The sequence below is a fragment of the Dromiciops gliroides genome, chromosome 6 (assembly GCF_019393635.1).
Source record: "Dromiciops gliroides isolate mDroGli1 chromosome 6, mDroGli1.pri, whole genome shotgun sequence".
Lineage (NCBI taxonomy): Eukaryota > Metazoa > Chordata > Mammalia > Microbiotheria > Microbiotheriidae > Dromiciops > Dromiciops gliroides.
This window is the reverse complement of record NC_057866.1, coordinates 24855929-24873348: the sequence shown is the minus strand read 5'-3', so window position 1 is coordinate 24873348 and position 17420 is coordinate 24855929. Positions and strand designations below refer to the sequence as shown.

Below are 17420 nucleotides of genomic sequence, written 5' to 3'. Positions count from 1 at the left end.
CAGCTGGGAGGGGAGAAATGAAGAGGTCTGGAAATGATGCTGTGGTAAGTGAGATGGTGAGGACTCATTTGAGATTATGTAACACAAATTCATAGTAGACCTTGTCAGTGTGTCTTCGTGATTTCTCCCGTTTTGTTCAGCAGCATGTCAGTAGAAATAAAGGCAGAAGATGGTGGGAGTAATACAAGGCTGACGCTCGGCAGAGCAAGACCTTCAATTAGATGAGGGGGCAAGGACAGTGTAGAGTTGAACTGGTTCCCCTAGGGGTCACGATGGGGAGAGTGCAGCCAATGCAGGGGGGATTAATAGCCTGGGAAGGAATCTGATGATATTCCAACTAAGTGCAAAAAGTTCTTGATCAATTGAAACATCCTTGAGTATCACTGGACAAACTGAAGTGACACTGTACCTGAAGTGGATTCATATTGGTTGAGTAATAATCACATCCTGTGAGTCATCGATAAAATAGAAAGCCAGTTTAGAACCCAGACATTTGAGTACCTGGTAGTCTCAAGCAGAAAAAGCCAGTCCCCTGAAAAATAATTTGCTTGAGTGGTAGAGGGGAGAAGAACCCCATCCTTGACTTCAGGCTTGGTCTTCTCCCTGTCTACCCACAATACCGTGAAGCTGTCATTCAGCCCCACCAGGTGAGTCCAGAGAAAGAAAAGATAACACATATTTCTCTAGGACCTAATAAGAAACTTTCCCCAAGATGTACTAGTCTCCATGCACACTCTTCAGGATCCCTAATCCACAACTATACTCCACAGGATACACCTGGGGATAGAGGATAGACCTTGATTTCACTGATATGGGAAACGCCCTGGGAAGGGAATTTCCTCTACCAATGCAGGTCATCACCTTCTCTGCAACTTACTCTTAGAGATTTACCTAAGACACTGAGAAGCATCACACAGCGAGCTTGGTAAAACTTGAACCCAGGTCATTGGGGCTCTGAGGCTAGCTCTACTTCACTGCTCTACACTGCCTCTTGTACTCCCTGTGGGATTCATCAGCCTAAACTCTTAATGGCTATTTTTTAAATCCCACGAACTAGGTCAATAACAAAGTTAACAACCAGTTTGTTAAGAGTTTTAGCCCCCAATCACTTAACCTGGCTTATTAACTGTGGGCAGAAGCCACATAATTGCTGACATAAATAGAAGTGTGGCAGCCACGGAGATGAGAGCCTGGCCTAGTGAGATGGTAGGCTCACGATTCTCTGAAAGCACCCCATCTCCCCAGGAGGAGCAGGAACTGTCTCATGGGGTAAGTAGCAGGAAATACACCTAGACTATCGCAAAGGCTTAGGGAAGACAGAAGACAGGTGAGCTCTTCCCCTTCCCTATAACCCCCATCTGGTAGTCTTTCATTTTAACTAATTATTTTTGCTAACTGGGTGCTACTCTCCTCTCTTTCTATACTGCTAAAGGGCAAATTTGAGGGAAAGCCCTGTCACCCAACCCTAATTAAGGCTCTGCCCCTACCTTCATAGGCTCACGGGCTGGTAGATTGGAAGTTTGACAGGACCTTAGAGGTCATCTAATCCAACCCCATAATTTTATAGATGAGAAGACTGGGATTTCATTTTACTGTTAGGGAAACTGAGGCCCAGACGGGTTAAATGACCAAGTTCATGCAGGTGGGATGGTAGACCCATAGATTCGGAGCTGGAAGGAACTTAGAGATCATCCCCTTGAACTCCCCCCCACCCCTACCACTGATGTCCAGACTGATGTCCAGAGGAGTCCAAATGACTTGCCTGTGATCACACAGGTGATGAATGACCACACATCCTCCCTCTCCAAACCCAGCCTTCTTTCCACTCTAAAATGCCGGCTCTGCTTTACAACCTGTATGACCCTGGGGAAGTTACTTCAAACTCCCTTCGATTCCTGTCCTCGTCTATAAAATGAAGGACTTCCCAAAAGTGATCTCTGAGTCCCTTTCAGCTGTAAATCCCACAGTTCTCTGGGCCTTCCTTGGGGAATGTGTGGACTTCCCTTACCTGACTCTTAAGATTCTCTCCTTTGAAAGGAGAGCTAGCCGCTCATGGATAAGACAGGTGGAAAGACCAAGGGATTTCCCTGCCACTCAGGAAAGAGGATCTGGCTTGTCTGGTACAGTCTTAGAGGATAAAAGTCGAGTGGAGAGAGAGAGTCATCATAGCCATGGGACTTTTATTAAGTATAAGAGCTCATAGAAAGGTGACTCCTGCCTCGGTAATGCAGGACTCCAGACTCAAACCCTCTAGGTGAACCAGGACTTTTCTCCTGCAGACTCATTTATCAGCATCCTAGATTCCCCACACCACCTATATCCATACCCAACCAGAGAATCAAGCATTCATGGATCCAGGAGCCCAGTGCCCTCCATTTGTAGATAAGGAACACTGAAGAGGACTTGCCCATGGCCAGGCAGCATGGACTACAGAATCCAGTAGAGATGGTAACATGGTGTAGTGGGGAGGAGGAGGGAGAAAACACTGAATTTTGAGTCATGGGTCATAGGTTTGGGAGATGGAACAGACCTTAGAGATTATCTAACAGCTGGTGGATAGGGTGTCTGGCTCAGAGTCAAGAAGACCCGAGTTCAAATCCCATCTTGGATACTTCCTAGCTATATGACTCTAAGCAAGTCACCTACCCTCTGGGAGCCTCAATTTCCTCATCTGTTTAAAAAAAAAAGAGGCTAATACAGCATCTACCCCAAATGATGATTTTAAGGATCTAATGAGATGTTGCATATAAAGAACTTTGAAATTTTAAATAAAAGCCTTAGGGAACAGTCAATTGTTATTATTTCCTCCTGAGTCATTCCCCTTTTTCCATTGTCTTCCTAGCATCACTCTCTGGTCTTTAACAAGACTGTAAAACAACTCCAAAGTCAGTGTTCTTTCCACAGTGCCTCCTATATCACCTCCCCCAACCTTCTCCTCCATCTACAGACAAGGAAACTGAGGTTCAAAGGTGAAGTTACTGACCCGAGGTCACGGGCTACAGAGGTGTTACCTGGTCCACAGTTTGTGAATCCTAGCCCTGCCATTCGTCATTTGAGTGACCTTGGGTGAATCACTTAAGCTCTGAGCCATCTGTAAAATGAGGAGATTGCATGTTGTAGCCTCTGAGGTCCTTCCTTCTCCAGATCCAGGACCCCAATTATCCCAGGGGACAGGGATGCAGCTCTCACCTCAACACAAAGAAGTCCTTCCAAGCCATGAGAGCTGCCAATACCTTCCTCTCCTGCCTTCTCTAGGACCTCCCTCCAGCACTTTGTCCTTCTCTCAGGGATCTTCCATCCTTACCGTTCCACTGGTTCCTTCCCACCTCTCTACCAGCATGCTCAAGGCTTCTGTGTCCTAAAAACAAGACCTTCCTTCGACCTTTCTGTCCTAGCCAGCTCCAGTTATATGAATGAATTTCTTTACAAAGTTTTCTCCACTTTCTCACTAGATGCTCCTTCCTCAACCCTTTGAATGGGGCTTCTGTCCCCACTCTTTTAAGGAAAAAGAAAGATAAGCTGGAGCCATGTTGTAAAGGGGAAAGGAAGGAAGGAAGGAAGGAAGGAAGGAAGGAAGGAAGGAAGGAAGGAAGGAAGGAAGGAAGGAAGGAAGGAAGGAAGGAAGGAAGGAAGGAAGGAAGGAAGGGAGGGAGGGAGGGAGGGAGGGAGGGAGGAAGGAAGGAAGGAAGGAAGGAAGGAAGGAAGGAAGGAAGGAAGGAAGGAAGGAAGGAAGGAAGGAAGGAAGGAAGGAAGGAAGGAAGGAAGGAAGGAAGGAAGGAAGGAAGGAAACACTGGATGTGGAATCAGAAGATGATTCAAATTGTATCTCTGGCACTTATGATCTCTGTGAATTTAAGGAGATGCATTTACCTCCCTGGACCTCAGTTTCCCCATCTGCAAACACACACACACACACACACAATCTGAGCCTCCTTGAGGGTAGTGTCTGAGACCTCTTTGTACCCCTTTCTTCACCTTGAGCAAAGTACATCTGCAGTAAACATGTATTAAGTGCCCACTATGTGCAAAGACCTTTGTTAGGCTCTTAAGGGGATGTCAAGAATAATACAGGGGGGCAGCTAGGTGGCGCAGTGGATAGAGCACGGGCCCTGGAGTCAGGAGTACCTGAGTTCAAATCCAGCCTCAGACACTTAACACTTACTAGCTGTGTGACCCTGGGCAAGTCACTTAACCCCCATTGCCTCACTTTAAAAAAAAAAAAGAATAATACAGGGCCCCTGCCCCTGCCTTCAAGAACCTTACAACAGACAAAGGCTTGTTGACCAATTCATTAACTAACCTATTGATTTTGCATTAGATCTGTGCCTTCTGTGGCTACTGGGGCCCTTGTTGTCAAGACATGCTGGGATCTCTGCCCCCTTGGGAGCCCACTCATCCTCCCCCTTCTTCAAACTCACCAACCCCAGAGCCTGACACCATCCCCATGGAGGAAGCAAGCATGGACTGGTGATGGGGGTCAACAGTGTAGCTGGAGACATTTTGCATGTATTCTGGGAGCCATCGACACCGTGACAGAGCTGCCTGTCACTCTCCATTTAGGAACCTGTCCATCTGCAGACATGCCAGGACCCTGTGCTAACTGTGGATTCCCAGACAAGTTTGGGATGGGAAATTCAGACTCAGGATGGCTTAGGAGGCAGGGGCTGAGGCTGCTTGACCATTGGTCCTTACAGGCCAGTCTTGAGACTCAGGGGCACAGATCTAAAAGCAAAGTTTCCACATGGGGTCTTTTAAAAAGTTTTTACAAGGTGACTTTACTTTCTGTAAAATGATTGCATGTAAGGGTGGGAAGGAAGCTTGGACCATACTGGAGCTAAGGAGGATCTTAGAAGATGGAATATCAGAGCTGGGAGAGGCCTTAGAACATGGAATGTCAGAGGTAGGAGGAAACTTAGAACATGGAATGTCAGAGCTGGGAGGAGCCTTAGAACATGGAATGTCAGAGGTAGAAGGGAATTTAGAACATAAAATATCAGAAGTAGGAGGGGCCTTAGAACATGGAATGTCGGAGCTGGGAGAAGCCTTAGAACATGTAATATCAGAGGTAGAAGGAACCTTAGGACATGGAATGTCAGAGCTGAGAGAGAGGCCTTAGGACATAGAATGTCAGAAGTAGGAGAGGCCTTAGAACATGGAATGTCAGAGCTGGGAGGGGCCTTAGAACATGAAATGTCAGAGGGAGGAGGGACCTTAGAACATGGAATGTCAGGGCTTGGAGGGTCCCTCAGTGACACAGGGCATGGCCCTCCACCCCCTTGTTGGATGGTTACTCTAGTTTCTGTGAACAACAGTGGAAGGGCATTCCGGTATGGAGCTTCCTTATGGTCTGTCCTTAGAAAACAGGCCCGAGGGGCTGTTGCTGAACCCTTCCAACTTGGTAGCATCTGACAAAGCTCAAGCCCGGCTATCTCAGCCTTAGAGAACCCAGGTCATGGGCCATGATAAGGCATCGGAAGAGGACCTTAGAGAGAATAATGCCAGCAGAGCACATAAAAATGTACTCAATGAATGTGAACTATTGTTATAATTAGGAGGAGGGCATTTTTGGCCCAGACCCCTCTCAGGGCCTGGCATGTTCCAAGTTTACGACCCTGCTCCCACTGAGGACAAAAAGGGTAAGATATCTCCAGACCCACAGAAATATTTCTTGAACTGTCTTAAAGGCTCAGAGCCTGGCAGGGAGTATATCTTGGGCTGCCAATGGCTGGGGTTCGGGGAGAAAGAACAGCTGGGCTGCCAACAGCCTCCCTGCAGAGATGCCTCATTAGGGTTACCATGGTGTCAGGCCATAGCTGGTGCTCAGATTTTAGGAAGGACATTGACAAAATGGGGATAGCGGTGGATAGAATATTGTAGATGGAGTGAAGCTGGAGTGAGAAAGGCTTGAATTTGACACTTACTAGCTATGTGACCCTAGGCAGGTTGCTTAATCCTGATTGCCTCCTTTCCCGCAAAAAAACCCAAAAAGACAGTAGCCCCCCCCCCCTCATTGGGGGGGGGGGTCTTTGAACAAAGGCTGGATAGACACTTATCATAGATATTCTTTTGGGGGATGAGTTGAACCAGGTAGCTCCTGAGTCCCTTTCCACTCTAAAATTCTGTGATTGTATATAGGGGCAGTGGGAAGTAGTACAAATAACAGAGAATTTCAAATGAGAAGGCCTATATTTGCTACTTATTTCTCATTCTGTGCATTTTAATTCCAATCTTCCTCTTCCAACAAGGGTAAGTCTTACAGAGAGGCAGAAAGAGCACGTGCCTCAGAGTCAGCAGAGCCCTAAGTTCAAATATTGGTTCTGATACTTACTAGTTGTGTGACTGTGAGCAAGTCACTTGCTTTTCCCAACCCTCAGTTTCCTCATCCATAAAATGGGAGTGATAATCTATAAAATGGAGATCTATCTACTTACTACCTGCTTCTCAGGGTTGTTATGAGGAAAGCCCTTTGTAACCCTGGAAGTCCTAAAGTGGGAGTGACCCCTGCTATCCGTAGAACTGTGGACAACTTCCTAGTCTTTGTTTTTTCCATTTGTGAAGAGGAAAGGGTTGGACTAGATGATCCAGCTTTAATGAAAAGAGGGTTGACTCTTGAGTCAGAAGACCAGGTTCTATCCTAGCTCTGTGACCTTAGAAGAGTCACATGTAATGTTCCTGGGCCTGTTTCCTCATGGAGGGTGACCTTCAAGGCTCCTTCCTGCTCTAAATCTATGTTGATGCCAACGTCAAATGATCCTGAGAGCGTCTCAAGGGAGGCTATCACTGCTTTTGAAACCTCAGGCCTTCATATCCTCAAGCATCCAAGGGCTGTCCCACTGTACCCGGGACATGTGGTTGCCTTAGCAACTGTGAGAAGAAGCAAAGAATCTTGCTGAGGCAGCAGAATGGAGCTAGCTGTTGGGGTGGGAGGGGGAGGTAGAAAGTTGGAATGGGAAATTTTAAGGTGGGGTAGAGAGATTCCTCATGCCCTGGATTTTACCCAGAAGCACCAGCCTCATTCACTCTCTCAGCCCTTCTCCCAACCCCCTTCCTGAACTTTAAATGCCCCTCCCTTCCTGAATCAGTCAATGTAAAGGCCAATGATTCAGCCTATGTCTCTGGTTAGCACAGTCAGATGGAGCTAATGAGGTCAAGGGCTAGGGCTCGATCCCTCTGAAGGCCAGTTAGCTTTGCTCTCATCCATAGCCATAGGCTGATCTCCTGACCTTGGCCATCTGCCTAGCCTGTGCCTTGGGTTATGGGGAGGAACAATTCTCAGAATATCCTATATAGGAAAGAGAGTGGAGACCTCAGAGGTCACCTGGTCCAAACAGGACCTGAATGGAAATCCCCCTCTCTGACATCCACAGAAAATGGTTATCCAGTTTCTACTTGAAGTCCCTGTGGATGGGAAATCCAACAACCTTCCCAAAGCAGGCCATAGCACTTTGAGGAAGTTCTAATTATAAGAAAGTTTTCCTTTATATCTACCTCTCTCTAACTTCCACCTTTTGGTCCTCATTTTGCTCTCTAGGGCCAAGCTGTACTAATCTAATCATCTTCCACATGACAGCCCTTAAAATACAGCAATCAGATCCTCAATAAAGCTTTATTAAACACCTGTTAAAGAACTGGGAATAAGAAGGTAGATTGAGCACAGGCCTTTTCCTCAAGAAACAAATCAAATGAGAAGAAAGATAAGTACAAAAAATGATGAGAGAATGGGGGAGGGAGAGAAAGAGAGAGGGAGGGAGAGAAAAGAGAGAGGGAGAGAAAGAGAGGGAGGGAGAGAGAAGGGAAAGAGAAAGATTGAGAAAGAGAGAGCACAGAAATTTGAAGAAAAAGAGACCACGTGGCCCTCAAAGGATGAAAAGGAGGATACATCAACACTTTGTGGAGGAGAGGGTGCCTGTGTGGAAACAGTTAAAATTCTGATTTGGCTGGAACATAGAATTTATGAATCTGAGTGATGTGAGGTAAGGTAGAACCAGTTGTATGTGTAAAGACAACAGGGACCCTCCGAAGATTTTTTAATAGAGGAGTGATATGGTGAGACCTGGGCTTTAAGATTATTAGGCAGGGGGCAGCTAGATGGCGCAGTGGATAGAGCACCGGCCCTGGATTCAGGAGGACCTGAGTTCAAATCTGGCCTCAGACACCTAACACTTACTAGTGGTGTGACCCTGGGCAAGTCACTTAACCCCAATTGCCTCACTAAAAAAAAAAAAAAGATTATCAGGCAGCTGTTCTGGAGATGGACTGGAGAGGGGAGAGATTCGCAGCAGGGAGACCAATTAGGAGGCTGTTGTAAGAGTCCAGGGTAGGGATCATGAAGGCCCGAACTAGGGTAGTAACCGTGTGCAAAGGGAACATATGTGAGTGATATCGTGGAGACAGAATCAACAAGAACAGACAACTGACTAGATATGGAAAATGAGGAAGAGGAGAGAATCAGGAGTGATTCTGAAATTGCCAGCCTCAGTGACTAGAGAATGGCAGTGTCCTCAACAGAAATAGGGTGAGGACAAGGAGGAAGGAGAAAGGGAGGTAAGGAAATGGAAGTAACAAGTATAGAAGAGTCTAAGAGTTTGTAAAAAGGAGAAGCAATCTAAGCATCATTGGGACCAATAAGGAGACAACTTTTTGTCAGAAATTAAAGCAAAGGAGGCAAAAATGTGGTGGGGAGGGGTGACAGCAGGGTTTTGAAATGTGGAGTAGTGGAGAAGAGGTAAGTCAGGGCAGAAGGCCTTGATTTTCTCGGTAAAGCAAAAGTCAAGCTCTCCTGAGAGAGAATTGGGAAGTGGAAGATTTGAGAAGTTTGGAACCCCCATTGTGGGGAGTGAGGTAGAAAGTTAATCAAGGAAGCCTAAAGCCTATAAGATTTACCAAGCATCAGTAAGTGCCCAGATGAGATTATGTAGCATAAATTTGTAGTGTAATTAGTCAGCACAGTTGTTTGGTTTAGTGTGAATTTCTGTCATCAGCTATTCTCTCTCCCAGGAGTATTTGCTTTGTAAGCCTGATCTCTCCGCCTAGAATGGAAGGTGTCCTATCTTGGTGATGGAGGCTTGGGCTTTTTTGTGTTTGTTGGTAGTATTTGCAGAGACAAGAAACTTTCCCATTAGACTATGAGCTCTTAGCACAATACCTGCCACACACGGGTGCTTAATGAATGTTTGTTAACTGACTTACTTCCTAGTTCCTCTAAAACAAGGATTCTTAACTTTTTTCTGTGCCCTGGACCCTTTGAAAACCTAATGAAAAAAAAAAAAAGACAAAAAAGGTGGGCAGCTAGTTGGCGCGGTGGATAAAGCACTGGCCTTGGATTCAGGAGGACCTGAGTTCAAATCCAGCCTCAGACACCTGACACTAGCTGTATGACCCTGGGCAAGTCACTTAACCTTCATTGGCCTGCCAAAAAAAAAAAAAAAAGAAAACCTAATGAAGCTATGGACCCCTTTTCAGAATCACATTTTAAATGCATGAAGTAAAATACATAGGATTGCAAGGAAAAACATTTATATTGAAATAGTTACCAAATATATGTGTGTGTGTGTGTGTGTATGTATTTTAAAAGTTCATAGACCTCAGGTTTAGAACTACTGTGAATCTACTAGACTTTAATAGAATCTAATAGGGGGAGTGACTAGGGGGTTGGGCCTTGAGACAGAAGACATAGGTTCAAATCTGGCTTTGGACACTTAACAGCTGAGTGAACGTGGGCAAGTCAGTAAGTGTCCTTGTACCTCTGTTTCCTCATCAGTGAAAAGAGACTAATGATACTTCTATCTACCCCCAACAGACCGCTGCTCAGAAGGGGCTTTGCAGACCTTAGAATAGGATATAAATGCAAGCTGGTGTATTATTTTCCACTACAGTCTCCAGGACTCGGCCTGCTTCTTTCCTTTTCGATGACTTTTTCATATCCGCTGTATGTGCCGCTGGCCTTTCATTCTGTCTGCCCTTATCTGGCCCTTCTGGGGTTGCCGCTAGAATGATCCCTCTGCTCTATTGTCTGAGCTGCTAACCTGCTGTGGTAAATCCCAGGCCTTATCTGGCCCAGGAATTTATTGCTTTCCTGGGGACTGTGAGCTGCTGAGAGGATGGAAACTCTAAGGGAGCAACTAGGAAGGGCCTGAGGGCCCTGGAGAAGGAGAAGGCATGGTGTAGAGTGGGGAGCATTCTACAATGAGGGGTAAGGTTGTCACACTTAGGTCAGTGTGAGGAGAGATGAATCTGTGACCAGGCTCAGACTTACCCCTAAATCTATGGCCAGTCATAAGATGAGGATCTGCAGCCTAGGCCAGGGGGCAGTCTGTGGCCAGACTGATGACTATAGTGAGTGACCAGAGATGTGTCAGCAAGGGGGTGGGGGAGGGGAGAAGGGCTGGACTATCTAAAGCAAAGGTTCTTTTTTGTTGTTGTTGTTGTTGTTTTTTGGGTTTTTTTTTGTTTTGAGGGGCAATTGGGGTTAAGTGACTTGCCCAGGGTCACACAGCTATTAAGTGTTAAGTGTCTGAGGCCGGATTCGAACTCAGGTACTCCTGAATCCAGGGCCGGTGCTCTATCCACTGCGCCATCTAGCTGCCCCAAAGCAAAGGTTCTTAATGGTGTATCATGGACCCTTCGGGCAATATAGTGAAGCTTATTTATCTTCTCTCTGAATGTTTTGGGGTTTTGTTTTGTTTGTTTGTTTTGCAGGGCAATGAGGGTTAAGTGACTTGCCTAGGGTCACACAGCTAGTAAGTGTCAAGTGTCTGAGGCTGAGTTGAACTCAGGTCCTCCTGAATCCAGGGCCGGTGCTTTATCTACTGCACCCACCTAGCTATCCCCTGAATGTTTTTAAATGAACAAAATAAAACACAAGATCACAAAAGAATCCAAAGGTTAGTAAAAGTATAGGGCAGGGGGTTCCCCTGTCGAGTTCATGGATCCCCTCCCTCTGAAATCTATGGAGTCCATGGACCCTCTGATCTAGGGAGATTAGTCACTCCAATACTCCGCCTTTTCTGAAGTTGTGCTCCAAGGGGCTCCCCAGAGACAGGAAATCAAAAGCATTCTGGGCAGGAGTTGATAATGACACAAGGAAAGGATTTCAAGCTGGAGGAGACTTTAGAGGTCAGCCAGTCCAATGCCCTTATTTTACACACCTTTGTGATCTCTAAGGTTCAGGAAAGGAAAGGGACTTGCCAAGTGTCACACGACAAGTAGAAGGCAGATTTGAACCAAAGTCCTCTGACTCCAAGTCTGATGCTCTTTCCATTAAACCACACAGCTCCAGGCTCCACCTGTGGCCAGAATTCAGGGCTAGTCTGAGACTAGAGTCAGAGGGCCTGGTGTGTGGCCCTCTGGTCTCTCCAGGCTTGTTCTATATCATTCCCCTTCATGCCCCCCATTCCGGTTCCCCATGCAGAACATGCCATCTCCCACCTTTATACTTTGCACAGGGGGGGTGCCCCGGGTCCAGAATGCATTCTCCCCACCTTCCTATCCACTTCTTGGAAACCCAGGCTAACTTCAAAGGTGCCTGCTCCTCCCTCCATGAGGCCTTCTCTGACCCTCCCATGGCTCTTCCCTCCTCCCAGATATAACTTTGTATTGATTGTCTAGACTGTGTATTTACTTATCCCTTCCCCTACTAGAAAGTAAGCCCCTTGAGGCCAGAGACTCCCGGTTTTTGTCTTGATTTCCCCAATAGGTAGCACAATGCCTGACACACAGTAGGTGCTTAATAAATGCTTGTTGGTTGAATGTCTTTGCTTTTTGTTTTTTTGTGGGGCAATGGGGGTTAAGTGACTTGCCCAGGGTCACACAGCTAGTAAATGTCAAGTGTCTGAGGTCGGATTTGAACTCAGGTCCTTCCTGAAACCAGGGCTGGTGCTTTATCCACTGCACCACCTAGCTGCCCCCTAGTTGAATTTCTTAAGACACAGATGGGGCTAAGAGTGCTAACCTGAGGTTAGCCTATGACCAGGCAATAAACTTCTCATTCTTGGTGAAAAGATAATTGGCCTTTGGAGGGACAAACCCGTGACCTTGGCCTCATTAGAACAGAGGCTCACCCACTGAGCCAATCTGGCTCCTCCTGAATACAAATATGGGATGGAGGCGGCACCATTCTGGGGGACTTGTAGGCCTTGGCAAGACAACAGCAAGATGGTGCCATCACTTTCCACTTCGCAGTGGCATGGAAACTGGGCGCACCCCTCCCCCTTCTGTTCTAGGGGTTAAAGAGGTGACTGAGGACGCTCATGGAATTTCACAGAGAGCCGGATTGTCCTGAGCCCTACACACAAAAAGAAAACACGAGTGGGAAGTTATCAGGGGGTTATCTAGCCTAAACTCCTGCTTTTACAGATGAGAAAACTGAGGTCCAGACAGATTGAGAGCCCGATTCTGAACCCGGGCCTCTGGACCTGCTCCAAATCTACAACTCACTCCAGGGGCGTATTGCAAATGACCAAGAACTGGGGCTTATTCGGTGAGCAAAGACTTATCAGGCACTAATCTCTGGTTTTAGGTGATGGGATTAGATACAAAAGCAGGGCTTACCTGTTTGGGGAATGAAGGGCTACAAAATAGCACTGGAGGCAACTGGGTTCAAAGCCCACCTCTGCAATGACTTTTATGACCTTGGACAAATCTCTGGGCCTCAGTTTCTTCATCTGTTAAAAGAGGCTAGTAGAGGTCAGAGGCAGGGCTTAACGCCAGGTCCTTCTGGCTTTGAGGCCATCTCTCTGTCCACTCGGCCATGATACCTGTCTATAATTGAGGCCCAGAGAGGCCATGTTGTATCCCACAGGCGGGAAGCAGCAGAGGCAAGATTTGAACCCAGGTCCTCTGATTCCAGAGGCTAATGTTGTTTCCATTGTGCAAACTGTGTTAATGAGCACTTGTGGATGGGTCATTCTTCAGAATTAGGGGATGAATAGATGAAGGGGTCCCTACTGTCCTAGGCTCAGGCCCTTCTCTCTTCCTTCTCTCCACAGATTCGAAAAAAGCCCCCGAGCAGCTGGAAGAGCAAGGAGGGGTGATCTGGAGAATGACAGGTGGTCTCTTCAGCATCACCAAGGGCGCCGTGGGAGCCACACTGGGCGGTGTCGCCTGGGTGGGAAGCAAGAGTCTGGCGTTCACCAAGACAGCCGTGACCACAGTGCCCACCGCCGGCATGGGGCTGGTGAAGGGCAGCGTGTCGGCCGTGAGCAGCGGCGTGGGGGCGGTGGGCTCTGCCGTGGCCGGGAAGGTCCCTTTCACTACCCGGAAGAAGGATAAAGCCGATTAACTTCCGGTGGAAGAGCCCTCCTTGGCCGAAGGCCACGGCCAGATCCCCATCCGTCCCCAGGACCCCCTTTCATTCAGATGGGCGGGCCCCTCCCTCGTGTGGCCCACTCACTGCTCCCCAAGCCACAGCTAGAAGCGCTTTCCTCTGTGCCCCCTCCCCCACCACCACTTGGGCGAGCTAGGCAGGCTCGGGCCAGACCTGGGCCACAGCTTTCCATGGTGTCACCCCCAGCCTGAAGCTCCATCTCTCAAACTAGGCAGAGAAGATGGTTCCCAGGGCCTCAGAGGGTGGCCTTCAGGGACATACGGGGACAGACCAGGGTCAGCTGGAAAAGAAACCCATAGAACCGCAGCTGGCCAGAGCCCGGGGCTTCTTCTGCCCACTCGGCTTAAACATCACTGTTCTTGCCCCCAACCAAAGCCAAAGCTTCCTTCTCCTTCAGCACGGGTAGGACCGAGTTTTCTCTCTGTTCTCCTTAGCCCGCATTTAGTGACCACACGAGTATAGACTCTAGAACTCCAGCGCTACAGAGGGGACCTTGGGCATCATCCAATCTTCATTTGGATAGATTGGGAAACTGAGTCCTATTGATCGCCCAGGGTGACCTATAATGGGATACAGGGAACAGGAGCATTAGACACGGATGGGTTAAGTTCTGAACTGGCCAAGTGTCAGCTTGTCCAATGGGTGACCACATCTGAAAAATAACCCATGGACTGTCAACTCCCTGAGGGCAGGGATTCCCTCACCTTTTGTCCTGGCATTCCTAGTGCCTACCATACAGTGGGCACCTGGGAAAGTATTTTTGAATGGAAAGGATGGGACTAATGGCAGAGCCAGGGCCAGAACCCAAGCGTCCTACCTCCACACCACAGCGGCTGCACTCATCTTTGCCTGCTGCCCGACTTGGAGCAGAGCACCTTGCAGCGACCCCATAGTCTGCATGCCTTCAGATCCCACGATTTCTTTAATCACAGGGACAGGGGGTTCTCCTCTCCCCCTGAGTCCTGGAATGTGACACTTCCTCCTCTGAACATAAGGGGACAAGACCCTGCAGGTTTTTAGAAATGGCCATTCTCTGGGTGGTAGAATGAGAGGCTGGGGGTGGGGAGAGGAAGGTTAACACTCTCTGCCAGGTCAGGGCCAGTCACATTGAAAGTGGGAGGCCCTAATCACTAGGAGGCCCATAGAAATGACCTCCCTTTATCCTACCTCTTCTGGCTCACCGTGGTCCAATGGACAAGGCAAGGTTGGACAATCCCAGAAGGGATTTGGGCATTTGTCTGGCGACCTGTGGAGAGCTGGGGAGGAAGGAAGGGGAACAGTTGAGCTTGACACCTGACCCACCCTAATTCTCCCCTCCCCAGTGACATCACACAGGAATATCACCCTTCAGGGTCATCCCCGTGACCTGGGCAACATGAGACTCTCCCAGCCTCCTGCCCAGAGATGGTCCTACCGACCACGTCATGTAGAATCCCAGAGTCGAAAGGACCTCGGATGTGAACCGGTCCTACCCATGTCTGAGCAAAAAGCCCTCCCCACATGAGTCCTGTCTCTCCATCTTCTCACACATGAAGCTCTAATGCAAGAGTTCAGGCTAGCAGAAGAAACGAGCTGCCCACCCGAGTTAGGGCCCAGCTCAGGTGAGAAGCCTTCTTTGGAGCTGGGCAACGGCCCTCTTCTTGTCCATTCAGACTCTTCAGAGTCCTCGGAGGAACAGATCAAGGGCCTGACCCCAAGGGGATCTGCCTTTCCCCTCCCTCAACTCAGAAAGGGGATGGTGATGGGGATTCTGGGAAATATCCCATGGCCTTGTGTTTGGGGTGGGGTGGATGTTCATTTGGGGGGTGGAAAGCATCTGTGTAATTTTAATGACAATAAAGTTTGAAGCTGAAGAACTTTGGGCTTGGGTTCTATGTTATTCAAAGATGGCGGCCTGAATGGACAGCAGTAACCAGGAAGTGAAGTCATTGTCACTGAGCCCCAGGATCCAGGATGAGGCAACAGCTGAAAAAGCAAATGTATTAAGAACACTGACTGCAGGGGGTGTGCAGAATGAGGACGATGATTGTCCTGGGTGCTCTGCTGTGACCTGACCCCGATTAGAGTCTTGTGTTCAGGCCTGATTCCCACTTTCCAGGAAGGGCAGCCAAGACGATGGAGGGCCCTGAGCCCAAGACTGTAGTGTGTGAAGATCTCTTGAGACAGTTGGACATGTTCAGTGTGTAGAAGAGAAGACGGGGGAGGGTGGAGGGGAGGGAGCTAAAGGGGCAGAGGGAGCACACATTATTAGTGTGTTGACCTATTTAAAGGGTTTTTATACAAGAAAGGGGGCAGCTAGAGGAGGCAGTAGATAGAGCGCCAGACCTGGAATCAAGAAGACTCATCTTCCTGAGTTCAAATCCAACCTCAGACACTTACTAGCTACGTGACCCTGGGAAAGTCACTTAGCCCTGTTTGCCTCAATTTCCCCATCTGTCCAATGAACTAGAGAAGGGAATGGCAAACCACCACAGTATCCTTGCTAAGAAGACCCCAAATGAGGTCAAGAAGAGTCAGGCAGGACTGAAAATGACAACAACTATATGGGAAAGTGTTTAGACTTGTTCTTCTTGGCCCCAAAGGGCAAAACCAGAACAATGGGTGAAACTTGGGAGCTTTCACAAGCTCAATGTGAGCTCAATTCAAGGAAAAAATTGCTAATACTGAGAGCAGAGTTATCTCATGGGAGGGTGGGCCCATTCCAACTCAATGGAGGTCTTTAAGCAAAAATCAAATGGGCACTTAGCAGAGATCTTTCTGGAGCACAAATAGAACCCATTTTATTTATTTGTTTGCTTTTTTATTTCTATCTTCTCTGGTCCTTGTCAATTCTGGAATGCTGAGATTCTATGACCTACCAAGGACTGAGCTCCATTAATGTAGCTTTGGGGAACCTAGGTTTCTCTAAAAGGAGAAATGGCTTGCCCCAATTCACATAGCCAGGATCAGGGAGGACTCAAACCCAAATCTTCTGACTCTGAGACCCACCGCCTTTCCACTACATCAGGTTTCCTCCCTGAGTCCAGAACAAGGTAGCACATTTAATGGGAGTTGCCAGTCAGGGTCTTGACCACACAACTCTCAGGAGATAATTTAGATTGTTTACTAGTAAATAGGAGCCTGGAGGGTATGGGGAGGCTGGGTATCTGAACCCCTTCCCAGGAAAATGTCTTATGAGGCTTCCTCAGGGCTGGCAGGCAGAGCTTGTCCTTCTCATTCACTCCCTGCCTTTGGGGGGTCATGAAAGGTGACTTCCAGAGCTTAAGTCCCATAGGGATGCTCTGTGAGGACCAGCTGCTTGAGAATCTGACCTCTCTCGCGTTCCTGTTTTCCACCTTGCAAAGAAGAGTCCAAGATCCCAAACTCTTAGCAGCCTACCCTCTCTACACTCCAGGCAATGTGACAGTGCAAGCTCCTTAAGAGCAGAGACAATTTCATTCCTAGCTTTGGGCCTAGCATAGTTGGTGCTTAATAAATGCTTGTTGATTGTTGTTGTTTTGGTCCTTCATTCTCAAAGAGGACCATGACATCAGGAGGTGATACACAGTGAATTGGATTTAAGTGAGGGAGGGCTCGCAAAGTCTCCAGCTGCACTCTCTCCTCCAGAGCCATCTGGATCCAGTGGCAGGATATAGATCATGATGACTGGAGATGGCCCTGGATGTCAAGGAAAACGGGGGTAAGTGACTTGCCCAAGGTCACACAGCTAGTAAGTGTCAAGTATCTGAGGTCAAATTTGAACTCAGGCCCTCCTGACTCCAGGGCCAGTGCTTTATCCACTGTGCTCTACCTAGTTGCCCCAATTATGGATTGATTGACTTATCAATAGACATAATGGAAAGTACTGAATTTGAAATCAGAGAACTTGGGTTCAAATCTCAGTTCAACTTCATGCTGGTTAGGTGTCCTTGGACAAAGCATTTCCTTTCCCTCAGTTCCCCCCTCTATAAAATGAGCATGGCATACAGAATTATCTCTAAGATATCCCCCATGCAGCTTTCAATCATATGACCCTGTGATGATATGGCCCCAGTTTGTTAAGCAAGGCAGAGTAGAAGAGCCCATGGGTCAAGATTTCTGCCTTCCTTTTCCAGAT

The 17420-nt window shown here is 47.9% G+C and overlaps 1 protein-coding gene across 8 annotated transcripts in view; it reads left to right on the top strand.

The window, feature by feature from the left end:
* The window catches only part of LOC122732348 (transmembrane protein 263-like), a 358587-nt gene extending 343415 nt beyond the window's left edge, over window positions 1-15172 (top strand). For 6 of the 8 annotated variants that reach the window (XM_043972413.1, XM_043972414.1, XM_043972417.1 and 3 more), the window contains one exon: window positions 12987-15172. In XM_043972413.1, the coding sequence (XP_043828348.1) occupies window positions 12987-13279 (293 nt within the window). In that variant the 3' untranslated portion in view covers window positions 13280-15172. Of the gene's footprint in view, window positions 1-12354; window positions 12479-12986 lie in introns of all 8 variants that reach the window. The other 2 variants (XM_043972412.1, XM_043972411.1) reach the window with 1 other exon arrangement.
* The last annotated feature ends 2248 nt before the right edge of the window (window positions 15173-17420 follow it).